General features: G+C 47.6%; 6 protein-coding genes across 6 annotated transcripts; all 6 read left to right on the plus strand.

Moving 5' to 3' along the window:
* Positions 1-2,046: 2,046 nt before the first annotated feature.
* EYB26_009449 (uncharacterized protein) lies at positions 2,047-4,964 on the plus strand (the record flags this gene model as incomplete). Its single annotated transcript, XM_054268699.1, has 7 exons — positions 2,047-2,168; positions 2,234-2,642; positions 2,697-2,922; positions 2,976-3,007; positions 3,060-3,833; positions 3,890-4,582; positions 4,641-4,964. The coding sequence occupies 7 exons, from the start codon at positions 2,047-2,049 to the stop codon at positions 4,962-4,964; spliced, it is 2,580 nt and encodes an 859-aa protein (XP_054124674.1).
* An 878-nt stretch (positions 4,965-5,842) lies between these two features.
* On the plus strand, positions 5,843-7,286 carry EYB26_009450 (uncharacterized protein; the record flags this gene model as incomplete). Its single annotated transcript, XM_054268700.1, has 3 exons — positions 5,843-5,889; positions 6,231-6,758; positions 6,812-7,286. The coding sequence occupies 3 exons, from the start codon at positions 5,843-5,845 to the stop codon at positions 7,284-7,286; spliced, it is 1,050 nt and encodes a 349-aa protein (XP_054124675.1).
* Positions 7,287-8,107: 821 nt separating this feature from the next.
* Positions 8,108-10,172, plus strand: EYB26_009451 (uncharacterized protein; the record flags this gene model as incomplete). Its single annotated transcript, XM_054268701.1, has 2 exons — positions 8,108-8,275; positions 8,349-10,172. The coding sequence occupies 2 exons, from the start codon at positions 8,108-8,110 to the stop codon at positions 10,170-10,172; spliced, it is 1,992 nt and encodes a 663-aa protein (XP_054124676.1).
* Positions 10,173-11,725: 1,553 nt separating this feature from the next.
* Positions 11,726-13,540, plus strand: EYB26_009452 (uncharacterized protein; the record flags this gene model as incomplete). The annotated part of the gene is made up of 1 exon (XM_054268702.1): positions 11,726-13,540. One exon carries the CDS (start codon positions 11,726-11,728, stop codon positions 13,538-13,540), a length of 1,815 nt encoding a protein of 604 aa, XP_054124677.1.
* Positions 13,541-13,963: 423 nt separating this feature from the next.
* On the plus strand, positions 13,964-15,258 carry EYB26_009453 (uncharacterized protein; the record flags this gene model as incomplete). Its single annotated transcript, XM_054268703.1, has 2 exons — positions 13,964-15,025; positions 15,105-15,167. The coding sequence occupies 2 exons, from the start codon at positions 13,964-13,966 to the stop codon at positions 15,165-15,167; spliced, it is 1,125 nt and encodes a 374-aa protein (XP_054124678.1).
* A 1,003-nt stretch (positions 15,259-16,261) lies between these two features.
* On the plus strand, positions 16,262-18,423 carry EYB26_009454 (uncharacterized protein; the record flags this gene model as incomplete). Its single annotated transcript, XM_054268704.1, has 3 exons — positions 16,262-16,726; positions 16,786-17,307; positions 17,377-18,423. 3 exons carry the CDS (start codon positions 16,262-16,264, stop codon positions 18,421-18,423), a joined length of 2,034 nt encoding a protein of 677 aa, XP_054124679.1.
* Positions 18,424-19,221: the final 798 nt, after the last annotated feature.

Genomic DNA, 19,221 nt, shown 5'->3' on the forward strand with positions numbered 1-19,221 from the left:
ACGACGAAGTAACACGATAAACCAAAAGACAGAAACGTCTGGGTCAAATATGCTCGATCCACAAGGCTGAGCCAACTCAGCCTAATCAAACAGAAATGTGTCAGACACAGAGCTAGTCATACAGAATTTCTTCCAACTTCATAGATCAGAACATGTTTTGTCGCTAGATAAAAATATTTGGACACGGAATTCAGAAGATGGATGAGGTGAAACAAAGATGAGCGAACATCTGAGAAATCTTAAAAGAATTCGGGCAGATTGAGATGATATCCGTGAGTTGTAGGAGAGAGGATTGGGTATCGACGCAGACAGAGTATCCAATTGATACTAAAGTACCCAGTTGACGATAAACAAGAGGGACCAAGAACAGTTCGAAGGATATAAGTTAGGAGGAAGAGGAAGATGAAGCAGCTCGATGTTGTTGACAGTCCGTATCCACAGTGGGGCGGCACGGTCAGTGGGGAACAGCCAAGGTAACTCTCCCAAAGAACCAGTGTTGCCTTTGTGCCTTATTTCTGCCTCGTCTTTCTCCCTGCCGATACCGTATGTGATATAACTACGTTCTTATTGTACTATGATCTCCAAGTGGGGACGTCGCAGTGGGAAATCCCCGAGAGATCAAGCACCATTAATGCGGTCGATCTCTGCACGCTCTGTGAGACTGTAACACTGGCTTCCTTCTCGAACAATCTGATTCTCGACCACCTGTGACAACAATCGTGAGAATTCTTGTGTAACTGAGTAACTCTGAAGTTCTTGATCAGATAAAGATGACTGTTGGGACTTTGGAAGCAGTTTGCGTCTCTTTCCGGGCACGTGCGATCGTTGATACTGTGGCTTCTTTGCAACTGTCAATGCTCTTGTTTTGCAAATTACCAGCTAAATTTGCAGGGCATCGATATCTCGAACTTCGTATCAACCTCAGCGGGATAGTTAGTCTTTCAAGAACCCAGTAGCTAAGATACAAGATTAGTTCAGGGTTGACTTAGGGTTGGGTATTCCGCTCAACCCGACCAATCATGTCAACGGAATTAATGTCGGGCTTAAGGGCTTCTCTCCGTAAATGCCGTCGTGTGCATTCAAGATTTCAAGGACAACTTGAGTCTACAAGACCACCTGGACACCAACCTCGAACACTAATACGCTCATCTGGAGACTGAGGCATGTATGAGTCATAATCTCGAGAGGCTAAGATATAAATCCAGGCCAATATCTGATCAGCCAAGCTGCGACGATTGGGACACTGTCGTCGAGACTGACTAATCATAAGGCATTAGGTATCCCCCGATGACGCGCTCGATCATCGTGCGATGGGAAGGGAAGGGAAAAGGAGTCATCCCATGTCAGGTAATGGAATTCTTCATCTTACGGGCTTGTGGTTCCAAGATATGCGATAGTGATGGATGATTAACAATGTACATAGAGGTAGGTAGAATACTATACATCCAAGAACCCGGGCAGGGTACACCATGAAATGTATCTGCAGGGATCATAGAGCCAACCTGCAGGGAAAAGTAGCGTATAGTTAAAGAAGGCAGCGCTAGCTATGAGTATAAATAAGAGGCTGCCCCCTTAATCCTCAAAGAATGTTTGTTGGTCCTGGTTGATATTTTTCCGCGAGGTGGAGCAGAGGCAGCCTCTTCACCGTGCCTACGGCAGCCCAGAGAGACCGACTTTGGCGATGAAGAGGTGGCTCGACAACTCGACCAACTTCTTCTTTCCGTCCATATTTCCAACAACTTTCAAGCGATAACAATCCGTCGTCGAGAGTCGCAATTTTCTACAGTTTCATCTCGATTGTGATTTCCAGTCAACCGAGGTAAATCGACGTCGGCTCATACGACTGATATTGGAGTGCGTGATAACCTACATACCGAAGATTTGACGGAAGACCACGAAGGCTTGGTCTGAGGTCGCAGAACACCCCCGCCATCCTTGGAAACTTCACTAAGGTCGGCTACATCCCATATTCAGCTCGGTCGCGTTTGACATTGAGAAAGTCAACCTTGATTTAAAAACCAGTCCACCGAATTATAGGCGTACGCTATGACTCCAACGCCGCCATCAACATCATCAAGCGTGGGCGCGCATTCTCCCGAGGGCCAGTATAGGGTGGTTAGGAAGCGAAATAGGGTGCCGCTTTCGTGCGCGCCTTGTCGGCAGAGAAAGTACGTGTCACAAGATGTTTCGCTTTCGCAGAAAATGCAGGGAACTGACGCAACTGTCATGTTAGATTGAAATGCAATCGCTCACATCCTTGCGAAAACTGCATCAAACGAGGAGATGCTTCCTCCTGCACTTATGCTCAACCAGGATCGCGAAAGAAAAGTTCACCACAGAGTTCGTCCACCTCTCCAGATGATATGCAGAATAGGATAGATCGGTTGGAGAATTTAGTTCTCTCACTCATGACGAATGGATCGCAAGCGGCTGGACCGGCGGCAGCAGTTGCAGCTTTATCCCGACACAATAGTGTTGAATCCGGGCAGAATTACCAGGATCTGGAATTGGACGACGACGTTGATGGGCACAATGAAGAGAGTGATACAGAAGCTGTGACCAAATCTTTTGGCATCATGAAGGTCGACAATAATAAATCAATGTACATCAGCGAGGCCCATTGGGCATCTGTTCTGAATGATGTAAGTCGTGGATCTTGTGCGTTGGATACTATTTAAGATGTCTGATTTTTGCAGATTGCGGAGGTTCGCCAATTCTTCCAGAATTCGAGAAAACAGTACGAAGAGCAAGCGCAGAAGATACAGGCCACAAAGCCAGAAGCCGATACTACCACCATGTTACTTTTTGGCTCGGTAAAGGCACCCAGCAAATCCGAGATTCTTGCCTCCTTTCCTTCGCGGTACATCACAGATATGCTGATAGCACGATTCTTTAACAATCGCGGCCATGGTCCTGGTGCTTGTATGTGTTCTAATAAATGACCAGATCGAGTATGTATCGCTAACGAGGAATAGATGTTCTCCACGTTCCATCGTTTCAAAAAGATGTAAGTCATGCGATATGTCATATTGATCGACGTTCTTACTAACCTTGCCAAGTACAATGAGCACTGGAAAGACCCCTCGGCTTCATGTCCGGTTTGGATTGGTATGCTTTATGCCATGATGCGACTAGCTATGCTTTCTTATTACCACGACGGTGAAGAGCCGCCAGAATTCAAGGGCAAATCACTCGATATGTCAAAATCTTTCCGCCATCTCATGTGTCAATGCTTGATTCTGGCGGACTACACGAAACCATACCCATATCTTATTGAGACACTTGTTCTTCACATGCATGCTGATTTCAGCGAGACTAAGGAAGCTAACGTCCGTGTATGGATTCTTTGCGGTATAATCGCACGATTAGCCATGCGCATGGGCTACCATAGAGACTCGAAAATGTTCCCCAACATTACACCTTTCCAAGGTGAGATGCGAAGAAGGGTGTGGGCATATCTTGGACAGGCAGATCTTCTTTTCTCGTTCCAGGTCGGCATGCCCAGTATGCTACGGCCTGGAGATACCGATACCGAGCTGCCGCGAAATCTGTTCGACGAAGATTTTGGCCCAGATAGCAAAGAGATACCGCCAGCCAGGCCCAACGACCAGTCAACTCCGGTGTCATATATGATTGCCAAAAGTCGCTTGTCGGCAGCTTTTGGTCGGGTTATTGAACATACCTCGCTTGTCAAGAATGCGCCATATGAAGTTGTGATTGATATAGATGCCGAGCTTCGACGGGCTCGAGATTTGATTCCTGAACATCTCAGAGTACTTCCGTTTGACGAGTGTACGATAGAGTCGACTGATTCGATCTTGATGAGATATTACGTAAGTGACCCATCGGCCCGTTTTCCGTGCTCGAACTGCTGTACTAACGAAAGCAGGTTGAGAGCGTCTACCACAAGGCACAAGTCGTCCTACACCGAAGATATATTGGTCGTGCCCGAGAAAACCCCCGGTTCACCCATTCGCGTAGGACATGTATTGATTCGTCAATGGAACTGTTGCGATATCAGGCCATTTTCTACAACCAGAAGCTACCTGGCGGCCGTCTTCTAAGCAAAATTCGAGATAACTCTCTCAATAATAGCAACTACTTGCTCTCTGCGACAGTGATATGTCTCGACCTCTATCAGGGAATGCAGCTGCAGGCCGCGGGACGACCTTCAGGTGATGTCTACATTTGGGGCCGGGAACGCCGCGACGAAATGCTCGCCGCTATACAACAAGCAAGAGATATCTGGCGAGCTCAAAGCGACGAGTCGATGGAGTCATGGAAAGCAGCAGGTATGATGACCGTTATGCTTGAGAAATTGAACATGACGCCGCCACATTCGACCGACATGAATAGCACACCCATGCTTGAAGTCCATGATGAGAAGCAGAGTGCTGCGATGACTCTCGGACTTTTGAGTAGCGGTATGAGCCCTCAAGATACCGGAACTGGATTTACAGATCCGTTCAAGAATACAGACTCAATCTTGTCACCATCAGCTCTCGCTGGAGGGGCTACGGATATGGGCTTCTCATCACCATTCAATATGCTCGGGCAAATGCCCGACATGCAACTTGACTGGGTTCGTCCACTCTTTTCTTCCTCAACTTCACTTTAATTACTAACTTACCCGGTTATAGAACGCCTGGGACAGCTACATAGGCAACACAACCCTCGACAATAACAATAACAACAACCCCAACCCCCTCTGGCCGATGTTCGACATCCCCTCCCAGATGATCTCGCCGATTCCATCCTCGGCATCTGGCGGTCAACCAACACCATCTACCACAACCACCAACGGAACAACAGGCACGCCAGGTGGTCGAAGCGCATCATCAATGGACAATATCCGAAACCGTATACGAATGCCAGGTGTCATCCCCTCGGATACGGGTATGACGTATGATTCAGCGAATCCGTCGATTTTCATGGCTGGGCCGAATGGAAATAAAATTGATTAATCCAAATCCCAGTTCTAACAGAGAAGAAAAAAAAAACATATTGATCTTAATGAACATGACGCAACGTACGCCAGAAAGCAACTCTCCCTCTCTTTTCCTTTTTTGATACCCTTTCTTTAAAGTCTCCTCCCTCGTTAGAACATGCACTTGTTTGCTTCCGGAGTTTTTGGTGGATCGATGTTTGTGGACGAAGAAAATGATTGTCGTTTTCTTAAATGTAGAACTGAACGTTGTGTGTGAAATGCGGAAATCTCCTCCATGCCTTCCTTATTTTGGTTTGGCTACATATATGTATACTAGGGTTTATGCTGTTTACATTTTATAGTGTTATGAATTGATAGTTACCTAAATAAATTATCCCGAGTTGTTAGTATATTATTACAGTCTACAAATGGAGTTTTATATACCCCCAAAAATTATCTCAACATACCAAAAACGTTCGCAGAGAGTCTTTTGGAATATGAAAGAGGCCCTGTGAGCTACGAATTGGCGTAATCAACTCCAAATGTTTGACCAGCTCCAGACTATCGAAGGCTTGCTTCTCTAGATCTGCGTTCTTTGAACTAAGTCCGAATTGGAAATCTTCTCGGCATATCCAGATCCTCTCATCTACCCAAATGGTAAATCATCGGCAAACCAACGGCGTCATGACTCAATGCATATGCTTGAACACACCAGATAGATCCATAAGATATCCTCTGGTTGCAACTCAATCAAGATTTAGTAGTGATTCTTATGCTAGAAAGTAGGCGGCTCACCTGATGTGCAATTTCAATCATATGCATAAGCTCTGTAGGTAGTTTTCCATCCGTTTTGCAAAACAAAGACACTGTCTCTAGTCTACGCTTAGGGATGAGCTTCTACTTAATGACGAAGAGATGTGTAGACGAAAACAGCAAAACGAGAAAGGCGTCCACTGTCAGGGGTAAACGTTGTGCGGTATCACGTGATATATCACGAGTCAGCCAACCAGCTCCGGCGCTAGCAGAGATTCTTGCGGACGACTGTTGCGAAAATTATTTGATTTCTTTTGACGTGCAGACCTTGATCCTTCATTCTTTATCATTCAGACACTTCTTTCTATTTGATTTATTAAAATTTCTCGGTCTGCAAATTTTATCTAATACGAAATTATTAATTGCTTTATTTTATTTTATTTTATTTTTGGATTTACTGTTCCTGTCAATTCTCCGATAATGTAAGTTCGAAGTTTTTTTGCCCGAATCATCTGTCGCATTTGCTAATTATTTTGCCCTTGCTCATCAGGTACTCTGCTCTTCGCCCTGCCGCTCGCCGGCTCTTGTCCGTCAGACCCAATGCCTCTCTTCTGGCACGGTCACGATCAATCGCCACGCAATCGATCGCATTCAGTCGCCCAGCTGTTCCTTCCGGTGTCTCCTCATTCCAGCAATTCCAGCGACGATGGAACAGCGACGAAGCCGCCAAGATCGCCGCTGAAAAAACAGAAACCAGCGTTGAAGAAGGCGCCATTGAAGCTGCTGCCATGGAAGCTGCTAAGAAGCAAGGCTCTACTGTGGATGCGACTTCGGCCGAGCAAGTTTCCGCGGAGGCTCAAGACAGTGCTGCTGAAGAGGTGGACGCTCCCACGGGTCAGGATTTCAGAAGCCCACGACGAGTCAATGGTCGAGTCAATAATGTCGACCCCTCACCAACTATTTACATTGGAAACTTGTTCTTCGATATCACCGCCGAGGATTTGAAGAGCAAGATGGAGTCATTTGGTGTCGTTGAGAAGGCTGCTATCATATCTGATGCTCGTGGTTTGAGTAAAGGGTTAGTCGCATACTCCAAAAGTGCTGTTTTGATAATACTGACTATGTGATTAGATTCGGATATGTCACATTCGACTCTGTGGAAGCCGCCCAACGTGCCATCGAGGAGATGAATCAACAAGTCTATGAAGGCCGCCGCGTTCTCGTTCAGTTCTCCGCTGCCGGACCTCGCGAAAAATTCCGTCCCAAAGGACAACCCACAAGAAGTCTCTATATTGGTAACCTGGCCTATGACCTCACGGATCGGGAACTCAACGAACTCTTCAAGAGCGTTCGCAACGTTATCGAAGTCCGTGTTGCTGTTGATCGCCAGACCGGTAACCCCCGAGGATTCGCCCACGCCGATTTCCTCGACACCCCCAGTGCTCAGGCTGCTCTTGAGATTCTTAGCAGCAAGGCACCTCACGGTCGTCGATTGAAGGTTGACTTCAGTCAGAATCCTAAGCGGACTCAGCGACGCAACGCGGAGTCTCAAGACTCGGACAATTCCACTGATGTTTCATCCAACGATGCTGAAGCAAAGCCATAAACTCAGAACTGAGCTTGACATTGATGCTATAGATATATCCGTCTACATTATGCAGCTGGTCCGATCCTCACACTTCAGAATCTACAGATACCGCGCATCGGGGGCGTTCGAGGCTAAATAATTGGATGACCACCGTCTTTTCAGGCTGTGATTTTCCAAATGTCGACTTTATTATGTGTTTTATATGGCCGGATGGGTTTCTGCTCTACACGTGTACCAATTAGCTTTATTGTATATTATTTGTCTTGATGTTCTTGACCTACAGACTTTAATTTGTGACGAGTAAAAAGTATAATCTCCTTTCTTAATATCATTTTGTTTCTTCAAATGTTCTGGCCTAAGTCTAATTGAATTTATATGAGCTCGGGCTGAACACGTGATCACTCCGGAAAGAACCTCGGCACGATCGGCCGGTCTCCTGTGGCGGAGCACATTAAGCCCAGGGACAGTTGCTGAAACAGATCACGAGGAGCTTTCTTTAATTCATATATCCAAGTACCTGAACGTGTTTTGATCCTTTCTTCAAACAATCCTTCAACAACTTGCATCATATAATAGTTCATTGCGTCCTTGATATATTTACAAGCGCGAATTAACCAGCCGCGGCTCGGACCAGTTTTACCCCACGCCGATACCGATTTTCGACCAGAGCGCGATTACTAACCTAACTGATAACTCCCTCGAATTGCTACGACGAGGACCTTGCTTGATAGACCGTTTTGCTCGATTTGAGATTTCCAGAATATATGGTTACGCTCGCTATAAGACCGGTCTGGGTTTATTTCGATCTGATTTGAATTTCCGCACAAAACACATCAGCCATGTCCTTTCTCGGTGGCTCCGAGTGCTCGACCGCCGGCAATCCGTTGACGCAGTTCACCAAACATGTTCAAGATGACAAGTCTTTACAACGGGATCGACTGGTGGGAAGGGCGCCGGGGATGCAAGAGAGCATGCGTTCTCGGGGGATGGCAGGGCCGGGTGATCAGGTAAGATTCAAACAAATCTATGATTTCGGGAGAGAGTATCCGTCAAAGAGGAGTCTCTAACTCGGTTGTCTAGATGATGGACGAATTCATGCAACAATCCAACCATGTCCAACATCATGACCCCGCCCATAACTTCGCCATGGAACAACTGCGACGAGGAATCGAAACATTGCAACACACACCCCAACGCACAGGATCACCGGGTTGGGCAGCGGAGTTCGATACCGGTGAACAAGCACGCATGGAGGCCGCTTTCCAAGGCCCCAACGCCGCTCCTGCAGCACTTGATAGTCGAGGTCCTGGGTTTTCTGCGGCGGAGTTCTCTCGTTTCCAACAACAGCATCGTACGGCGAGCCCCATCACACAATCGACGCAGTCACCCATGATGAGTGGATACCAGCGGCCGATGATGGGTGGATATATGGGTGCGATGGGCGGAATGGGCGCTATGGGGATGATGGGTCCGTCGTATATGCCTATGCAGCAACAACAACAACCGGGGGTGCAAGAGCAGGAGGGCAAGGGCAAAGGGCGAATGGTGGAGTTGGATGACGAAAATTGGGAAGCGCAATTTGCCGAAATGGATGCAGCTGGTCAGGAGGCGTTTGATGATCAAGCGAATCATGCTATGGAAGCGGAACTCAATGATCTGGACAGGTCAGTGCATAGTACCCCTCTTCAGAATCAAAGTGAAGGATTTGAACAATTTGAACGTGTGTGGCAAAGTGCTCAGGCTGAAAATGCATCTGCTACTACTTCTAGACAACTGGCCGACGATGATTTTGAAGAAGTTGCCAATCTACATCTTGGCGATGCCAACGGTTGGGAAGGGTTCGATAGTCTAAACACACGATTCCGCGATCCGCAACTGGGAGATTATCTATTTGAAGAGGATAACATGTTCAAGGCTGTGGGTAACCCGTTTGAGGAAGGAATGAAGATCATGCAGGAAGGTGGAAACTTGTCTCTAGCTGCACTAGCTTTTGAAGCTGCGGTTCAGAAGGATCCTCAACATGTACAGGCTTGGACCATGCTCGGATCTGCACAGGCACAGAATGAGAAGGAGAATCCGGCATTGCGGGCATTGGAGCAAGCGTTGAAACTCGACCCGAACAATCTTGATGCGCTTATGGGACTGGCTGTGTCGTATACAAATGAAGGTTACGATTCCACAGCCTATCGTACATTGGAACGATGGCTTTCGGTCAAATATCCTCAGGTCATCAGTCCCAATGATCTCTCTGCAGATACCGATGTGGGATTTACAGATCGACAACTATTGCACGATAAAGTAACGGACCTGTTTATTCAGGCGGCACAACTATCACCGTCGGGCGAACACATGGACCCAGACGTGCAGGTCGGATTGGGCGTGCTCTTCTACTGCGCCGAAGAATACGGCAAAGCCGTGGACTGCTTCTCAGCAGCGCTCGCCTCTACGGAATCCGGCACGTCCAACCAACAAGGACAAGTCCACCTCCTTTGGAACCGCCTAGGCGCCACGCTCGCCAACTCAGGCCGCTCCGAAGAAGCCATCGAAGCATACGAAAAGGCACTCACCATCAACCCCAACTTTGTCCGCGCCCGCTACAACCTTGGGGTTTCCTGCATCAATATCGGCTGCTACCCCGAAGCCGCGCAACACCTCCTCGGCGCACTGGCCATGCATAAAGTGGTCGAACAGCAGGGTCGCGAAAAAGCACGGGAGATCGTGGAGGGGGTTGATGGCATCGATGACGCAGAACTAGAGCGCATGATGCATATCACTCAGAATCAGAGTACGAATTTGTATGATACCCTGCGGCGGGTGTTTACGTCGATGGCGAGACGTGATTTGGCGGATATGGTAGTGTCGGGGATGGACGTGGATGTGTTCCGGCGGGAGTTTGAGTTTTAGTTAACCCACACTCTCTCAGATGCACATAGTATCTTAGATTGATGCTAGTAGATATAATTGAACATATTGAATAACATAACTATATGACCTAACTACCGAGTACATAATGTGATCGTTAAGTAGCCATGTGCATGTGAAACGTGGTAGCCCTAAGTTGGAGCATTGATAAGATTGTAAGTTAGTATATGCCCGAGGCGCTGGGTACCTAAGGTTACATTTGACATGTCTACTCCGACTCCAAAAAAAAAACCGGCAACCAGCTCACGAGTTCACTGCACGAGACTTACGTAGTAAAGGATTGGATTCTAGAACTAAGTAGAACGCTAAACTAGCCTCATTACATACTACATACGGAGTAGTTGCGCTCTCGTTAGCTCGTGGCTGATGTAACGTCAATCCTGAGTAGCACTTCTAATTTTGCTTTGCAGGACTATATCTCAAGATAGAGTTTGGAGATTGATAGAACTGATTGCGGAGAATGGCATGGTGACACTCGCCCTTTGGTACTCTTTTTCTGTCTGTCTGTCTGTCTGTATGTCTGTGTGGTTAGGTCGTGGTTAGCAGAAGTAACCGGAGGAAATGAAGCAATAAAGACGAGAGACTCGACAATTAGGCTTATCGAAGGGAGTGGAGATAAGAAGAAGAGGTTGGCGGAAATTGGTTACTACGTACTACGTACTGTGTACGAGCGAGTATAGACGAGGCATAGCCCCCATATCCGACAGGTACGTACCGTACTCAGTAAGGCTTACCATAGATACTTAGTTAACAAGTTAGTTAACTTACTAACTATAACTGGAAGTTAAGTTAGTGGACTGTGACCGTACTCAGTTCGTCGTTAACGGTACAGAGTACGTACTATCCAAGACCTGAGCCAAATATTCTACGATCCTGTAGGTACGCCATTCGAGATTAGGATGCATCACGTGCGTACGTAATACTAGAATAGGATTAGTTAACTATATTTTAATTCGACGTCTCTCGATCTCCGCGTTGCATCAAACTTGACAATGCAATGTCCAGCAAACAAACGGTTACTACGTACTCCGTAGTCCGTACGCACTACGTAACTACGGAGTAAAGCAAAAAGAAACGTTAATTAAAATTAATGAGGTATATCATGTGGATCCTTTAACTAGCGTGCCTGCTAAGACGAGACTAGATGAGACTAGCATTCTGCATAAACAAGCTAAAACAAATCAGCTCCCTTGCTTCTATCGCAGTTATGCTGCTCCGTTCATCCTCATTTCAGCCGTTTCTAAGGTTCTATCGAAAGATGGCGTCCGATGCGCGTTACCCAGCCGGTTACTAGTTGATTTATCTTTGGTAGGTATGGTATGTTCCACCCACGACGTAGCATGTCGGATCAATCAATGTCAGTAAGATTTGTCTGTCCTCTTTGATCGACCAGGGATGTACAGTACATGTAGTATTATTTATTTGTCGTATTTGCTCCTCTCTTTTCCTCCTTTGCTTGTTTTTTCATCACACGCTCTTTTTTTTCCCTCTTCTTTCCTTTCCTTTGCTTCTTCATACACCCGGCTTGCTGCAACATGCGTGTCAACAGCCTGGTTGCAACAGCCGGCTGTCTAGCCTCAGCGGTTGCTGGGGTTGCCGTCAACCCTCTTCCCGCACCCCGGTCGATCACCTGGGGCAGCTCAGGTCCCATCTCATTGCCGTGGGATGTCGAGGTCAGGCTCCCCAGAAACACGATTATCAAGGATGCCTGGAATCGCGCCTGGACGAACATCAACCAGTTGAAATGGGTTCCCCGGGCCACCGAGGCCCCCATTTCTTCCTACGAACCCTTTCCGACCGCCTCGCCTTCTGCAGCCGTCGCTATCAGGAGCCAAAAGCGCCACCAACACTCAACCCTCAGAACTGTGACTGTCTCTGTTACAAATCTCGAGGCCGATCTACAAGCCGATGTTGACGAGTCGTATACATTGGTCCTCGACTCGGAATCGTCCACCCTCGCAATCACCGCCAACACAACATGGGGTTGCCTGCACGCATTCACGACTCTGCAGCAAATCGTGATTTACCAAAACAATCAATTGATTATTGAGCAGCCCGTTCACATTGAAGATTCGCCGCTGTACTCGTGGCGCGGTATCATGATTGATACGGGACGGAACTTTATTACTCTTCCTAAGATCAAGGAACAGATTGATGGCATGGCGTTCTCGAAACTCAATATTTTGCATTGGCATTTGGATGATTCGCAATCGTGGCCGGTGCAAATGAGCACGTACCCTCAGATGACGAAGGATGCTTATTCGCCCTCTGAGACGTACTCGCATGAGAATATTAAGGATATTATTGCATATGCTCGTGCGCGCGCCGTGCGTGTTATGCCTGAGGTCGATATGCCGGGCCACTCGGCTGCGGGATGGAAGCAGGTTGATGCCAGCATTGTCGCGTGTGCTAATTCTTGGTGGTCGAATGATAACTGGCCTTACCACACTGCCGTGGAGCCAACCCCTGGTCAACTCGACCCCTTGAATAACAAGACCTACGGTGTTGTGGAGAAGGTGTACGACGAGCTTTCCAGCCTCTTCACGGACAACTTCTTCCACGTCGGCGGCGATGAATTGCAAATTGGTTGCTACAACTTCAGCACATACGTGATGGACTACCTTGCTGCAGACCCCAGCCGCACCTTCAACGATGTCACGCAGTACTGGGTTGATCATGCATTCCCTATTTTCAAGAATATCAAAGACCGTAAATTGGTTATTTGGGAAGATCTTATCATCAACGATCCCCACGCACCCAACGTGTCAACGGACGGATTACTAGTCCAATCCTGGAACAACGGTCTCACCAACATCCGCAACCTGACCGCTTTGGGATACGACGTCCTCGTCTCTTCTTCAGACTTTATGTACCTTGACTGCGGCTACGGAGGCTTCGTCACCAACGATCCCCGGTACAACGTAATGGTCAACCCCAATGCCGTCGACGGCACCCCAAACTTCAACTGGGGCGGTAACGGCGGTAGTTGGTGCGCACCTTACAAGACCTGGCAACGCATCTACGACTACGACTTCACCGACGGTCTGACCGAAACTCAAGCCGCGCACGTCAAGGGCGCTGTTGCGCCGTTGTGGTCAGAGCAGGTCGACGACGTCGTTATTTCGGGCAAGATGTGGCCTCGTGCTGCTGCATTGGCCGAGTTGGTGTGGTCTGGTAACAAGGACCCCAAGACTGGACAGAAGAGGACGACGTTTATGACGCAGCGTATTCTCAACTTCAGAGAGTTCTTGGTTGCGAATGGTGTGCAGGCTGCACCGTTGGTGCCCAAGTATTGCTTGCAACATCCTCATTCTTGCGATTTGTATTATGACCAGACTGTGATTAGGTGATTTTTTCTTCGCTGTCTTTATCTAAGGGAGATATTTGGGATTTCTTTTCATGTGTATATATATGTGTTTCAGACTGGTCTTATAATTAACAATCATAGTGTAACTTAAGACTATGATGAATATGAATAGTATGACAGATACTTTTGCGTTATACTACGTAGTAAAAAGGGGCAAAACTCGCACTCTGATTGGCCAAGCCACAAGTAAGTTACCATAGCGGCAGATCATGCGGCTAAAATGGGAATTCATCCGACAACATCAAAGACGTTGCTTGAAATTCCTCCTTCAGCAACCAATACAAAACAATCAATGATCGAATAAACATAATACAGGCATGCAGTTGCATGCATCCACTCGTTTTACTACAACTTGACTTTGGTTAATTATCCCCCGCCCCGCCTCCCCCCAGCAGGAAGAAGGAAAATGCCCAGACTAATATCCACCCTCTCCCGCGGCCTCAAACTCGTGTTCTACTCCTGGCTCAGTCTCATCGGCATCTGGGCCTTTCTTCCTTCTTTACGCATCTCATCCGAATATAGCAATCAGTACATTCAAGATACCCTAAAATCGGGCCAATTGTTGCATACGGTCTATCCATGGGACAAATCCTTTGAAGTCGCCTCTGTGACCATCGAGCCCGCTAATGCGCTCTACCCCGGCTCTCCGCGCTCATGGGCCAGAGTGCGCGGTATGCCCAGTGATTGTACACACATGCTAGCTGGCTGGCAAATCCTCACCGAAAATGCGGGAGCGCTGGTTCTTGGGGTTGGTCATGACCTCCGGACACGACTGAATCTGACGAATGCCGCTCTCAAAGTGCGAGATGGCATGCTCGGTAATGAGGCAGTCGAAGTGGATGATATGTTGATTTCTTTGTCTGAAGATGATGGCAGAGATGAGACGGTTTATATCAGTGATACGGTCACCGTACAAGTCGACTCCGGTGGGAGAGATCACATCATTAATCTGCCCTGGTTCCATACACCGGATGCAGCATGGTTTCATAACCAGATGCATGGATTCAAGTACGACATGGACATTAGAGTCGTTGCACGCCGACTTGAAGCTAACGATAATGCGATTGTCGTTGAGATTTGGAAATCTGCGCCTATAACGGAATGGTTGAGACTGCGGTGGGAAAAGAAGCAACTGGCCCTAGACCCGAACTTTGGGCCGATGACTGGACCAAAGGATGGGAAGAAGACTGGAAATTTTGAGAAGAATATTTTCCGAAGCGAGCAGTATTATTCATCGGGTCTTTTGGCCAGTTTTTTCCACTTGAGTGAGCCGCCTCATCCTTCGCATTCGCCTGCACGGGACGTTAGAATAACGTTCCGTAACGCCGAACTTACGTCGAGGACGTATTGGATAAGGTCCATGCTTTTGGGCCTGTTGGCGCCAACTTTGATGGTTGCGTTTTCCCTGGAGATGATCGCGATCGACTCTCTGTCGGTTTTGATGTGTACCGAGATCTTGTCGCTGGTGGTATGTTACTGTGTCGTTGTGTTTGTTTTGTGGGTTGTCTACAAGATTCGGCATCGCAACTCGAGTTTCATGGCGGAAGGGAAAGAGGGAGAAGGCGGCGGGAAAATGGGATTCCTGGAGTGGTCGTCCAAGTTCTGGTTGACTCGATGGGTATATTCTGCCGTTGCGTATTGCTGTTCTTGCTGTTTTTGCTGTGGCTATAGATCGAAGAGGAGAGGATATCGACGCGATGAGAAACGGAGAGGGAAGCAGATCGTCATTTGGGGACCAAGTGGACCTGTGTATGAGGATGGCGTTTAGGGGTTTGTTTCATGAGGTTTTGTGCATGTATAAACAATATCACAAGCAAACTATCGTACGTTAGCTCTGACTTGAAAGTTGCGAAAACATTTCGTTCCATACATACTATGAGTGTGCTATGTAAGTATACGCCTAGGAAGCCAAGGGCATTCCGAGAACAGCTTAATGTCTCAGGTTCACATGTTTTCTAACTTTTCCTAATTGGTGAGACACGCCTCGCTCCGTCCGAGATCGGATCGTGCTCTGACATAATCCCCCCCCCCTCTCCTGTGTCTCATAGTATTATTAACATGTGGTCACATAGGTTGTTCAACAGCATGTTGGAAGAACCCCCAATCGTCTGTAACAATCTTTCTCCTCACACTTATCCCGGAGATGTTTCTTGATAATACAAATAACTCAAATGATGGTCATACAGACCGATTACATATTTTAAAATGCTTGTTTGTATGGTAAAACATCTGGTGGAAAGAGACTTGGTGTCTAAAGTCGAGCTGTACCACTGAAATGTCCTTTGTTCTGGATATATCCACTGGTATCCATGTCCGTAGCCCTAACATATAGCCCTAATCCGTAAGTCCAAAATTCCTCATTGGAAAGCAGAGATAGATAGAAGGAGTGAACCCAATCAGCCAAAACGCCTATCGGCGGAGCGCTCCAATCAGAAATGTGCAGATATAAGTTAAGGACGAATCCAAACTGATAACGAAAGTAAGGATCGGACTCTCCAGTCCGACGACAATCAGCGGATCGGAAAGACCGCGATGTTTGTCCCCGCATGACACCGATAAGGCAGAACAGGAGAATTGACAATAAACAAAAGCGATTCAAATATATAAATCATCCGGACAGCCAGAGACAAAGCAGCTATTCAAGTATCTCAGACCGACCGTCAAGATTCAATTCCAGATATCGTTCAACGTTCAACGGAGCGAGATGCATCCCCTCGACCCTTTGACCCCAGCCGAGATAACGGCAACAGCCAAACTAATCCAATCCGTCAATCCCAAGCACTCGGCCCATTTTAAAAACATCTCCTTATTCGAGCCGGCCAAGCGTGAATTGCGCAAATATCTCGCCGCAGAACGCAACAATGCCCCTCCTGTCCGAGCTCTGACGCGTCGTGCATCGTCGCTATACTACCACCGCGGAACGACAGATCTCTTCCTCGGTGTTGTGAATCTGACAGCCTCTGAAGTTGAGAAGATTGAGAAATTGGAGGAAGGGTATCATGGCCAGGCGGATACGGATGAAGCCCTCGAAGTGAGGAGAAAGTGTTTGAGTAATCCGAAGGTGGTGGAGAGGATCAAGCAGTATGGAATATTGGATGAGTTGGAGGTTGTGTGTGATACGTGGCCGTATGGTAGGGATACGGATGATTTCACTAGACGAATGACTCAGGTAATACGATCTCGCGACTTATTTCTTTTTATATGGATTGAGCATTGAGTGATTGGTAGTGCTACCTCTACGCAAAATACAAGTCGCATCCCGGCTCAAATGCGTATGATAATCCGCTCCCTTTCTCGCCTATCATTGACTATGTGACCAAAGAAGTAGTCGATATTATCGACCTGCCACTCGGCGACGATCATGGTGTGACGCCGGATGTGAAATATGAGCGCCATGAGCCGCGTGAATGGCATCATGATTTACATTCGCAACCGAAACGGACGGACCTGAAGCCACTGACTGTACATCAGCCGCAAGGTGCTTCGTTCCACGTCGATGGACATTTGGTGACGTGGCAGAAATGGAGGTTCAGACTCGGCTTCAATTGGCGCGAGGGCATGGTTCTGCATGATGTCACGTATGATGGCCGTGAGCTTTTCCATCGTCTTAGTCTGAGTGAAATGTTTGTGCCGTATGGAGATCCCAGAACGCCGTATTCACGGAAGAGTGTGTTTGATGTTGGTGATATTGGGGCTGGTGTAGCAGCAAACAATCTTGCATTGGGCTGCGATTGTTTAGGGTTGATAAAGGTACCCCCTTCTCTCCCACTCGTGAGCATCTCTTTCTGCCTGCTGAGTACTAATGAATTTTGGGGATAGTATTTCTCCTTTACGATCAGCGACTCCAACGGCAACCCCGTCCCCAAACCCAACGCAGTCTGCATGCACGAAATCGACGACGGAATAGGCTGGAAACACACCGACAGCGCCACAAAGCAAGTCTCCATCGTCCGGTCCCGGGTTTTGGTCTTGCAGACCATCATCACAGTCGGCAACTACGAGTACATCTTCATGTGGCACTTTGATCAAGCCGCGGCGCTGCATTACCGTATCCAAGCAACGGGTATTCTATCTACTGTACCCATTACTCCTGGAGTAACAGTGCCGTGGGGCACAAATGTGAATGAAGGCGTAATGGCGCCTTATCACCAGCACGTTTTTGCGCTGCGTATTGATCCGGCGTTGGACGGCGATAGGAATAGTTTCGTTGAAGAAGATTCTATCGCCATGCCGTTTGATGCGTATAACCCGGCTGGTGTGGGTTACATCACTAAGCAGAAAGTCTTCACGACATCGGGTTATTCAGAAGCGCTGCTGAACAGAGTACACAAGATCATTAATCCGTCCATTATCAACAAAGTGTCTGGCAAACCCGTGGCTTATACGGTGCACAGCGCCCAGAAGCAAATGCTTCTCGCCCACCCACAGTCCTGGCACGGCCGACGCGCGGAATATGCTTTGCAGCCGTATTGGGTTACTTCGTACAAAGACGGCGAATTGTACGCCGCCGGTGACTATACCTACCAATCCCTGCCGACTGACGTGCTGCTGCACGGCGGCAGCTCTCCCCCACAGAGGGGAGGAGACGTAGCCACATGGGCTGCCCGGAACGACAAGGTCGATAACGAGGATATTGTCGTTTGGCACTCCATCAGTTTAACGCATAACCCGCGTCCCGAGGATTATCCCGTGATGCCCTGCGAGACGATGACAGTGAGTCTAAAGCCGAGTGGGTTTTTTGAGTATAATCCTGCACTGGATGTGCCGCAGAGTACGCAGAGGACGAATCAGAGTGTTTTGTATGAGGAAGAGGCACCGGACGCCGCGGCGAAGAAGATGGATGCTTGTTGTCAGCCTAAGCTTTGATCTGTGAATATAATCTTGGCGGGATATTTGTTTCTTAGTATCAGATTTAGTGTAGATACATTGAATAGACCTTTCTTGTCGTGGATATTATGTTGATGGTGTGTATATAGGTATATCTTTAGGGCTTATTGATCACTTGGATGATAAAAAGTGTATTGCAAACCGAATGTCAACTAACATGGTATTTTCTTGTTTCCCTCTCGATAAATGCCATATCGATCCAAGGAAAAGTCGACAGGAGCTAGATTGGTTTGCCAGAATTGATTTCAGCTACTAACGAAACATTTACTACAAAAAGTGGAAAAGGAGACGTGGGACTTCATATCTCAAAGAGGAAATCTAGACCGGACTATGCCTGTTGACAAGCAAAAGCAAAACGTCCCAAAGTCAAAAACCAAGCTTGATAGAAACTTACAGAGTTATACGTCAAATAGCTGTGAACTCAATTCAAAAAGTTTGCCGTACCTGGAACAAAGTTCGCTTGGACAAACTAGAAACCTACCCTTCAATGGTAACTCCGTAACTCCCCGAGGCGGTCGAAATTCAAATCCAAACCGATCAGAATGTCCACCAACCAACCTCTCACAGCCTCCCACGGAAGGAAGCTTATATCTACCGTATTTGCTTTTTTCGCCTCTTCTCGTTTCTTTTCCATTGATGCCCGGCTGGCCGTGTCCTCGGCATCTACCCTACCATCTAGATCTAGACTCTACCAGTACCTACCTACAGAGCACCGGGTAGAGCAGTTCCTCCTTATCTACGGATAGGTCCCACACGAGGTTTATCAGCCTAAAACAA

This window comes from Talaromyces marneffei, chromosome 8 (genome assembly GCF_009556855.1).
Source record: "Talaromyces marneffei chromosome 8, complete sequence".
NCBI classification, from domain to species: domain Eukaryota; kingdom Fungi; phylum Ascomycota; class Eurotiomycetes; order Eurotiales; family Trichocomaceae; genus Talaromyces; species Talaromyces marneffei.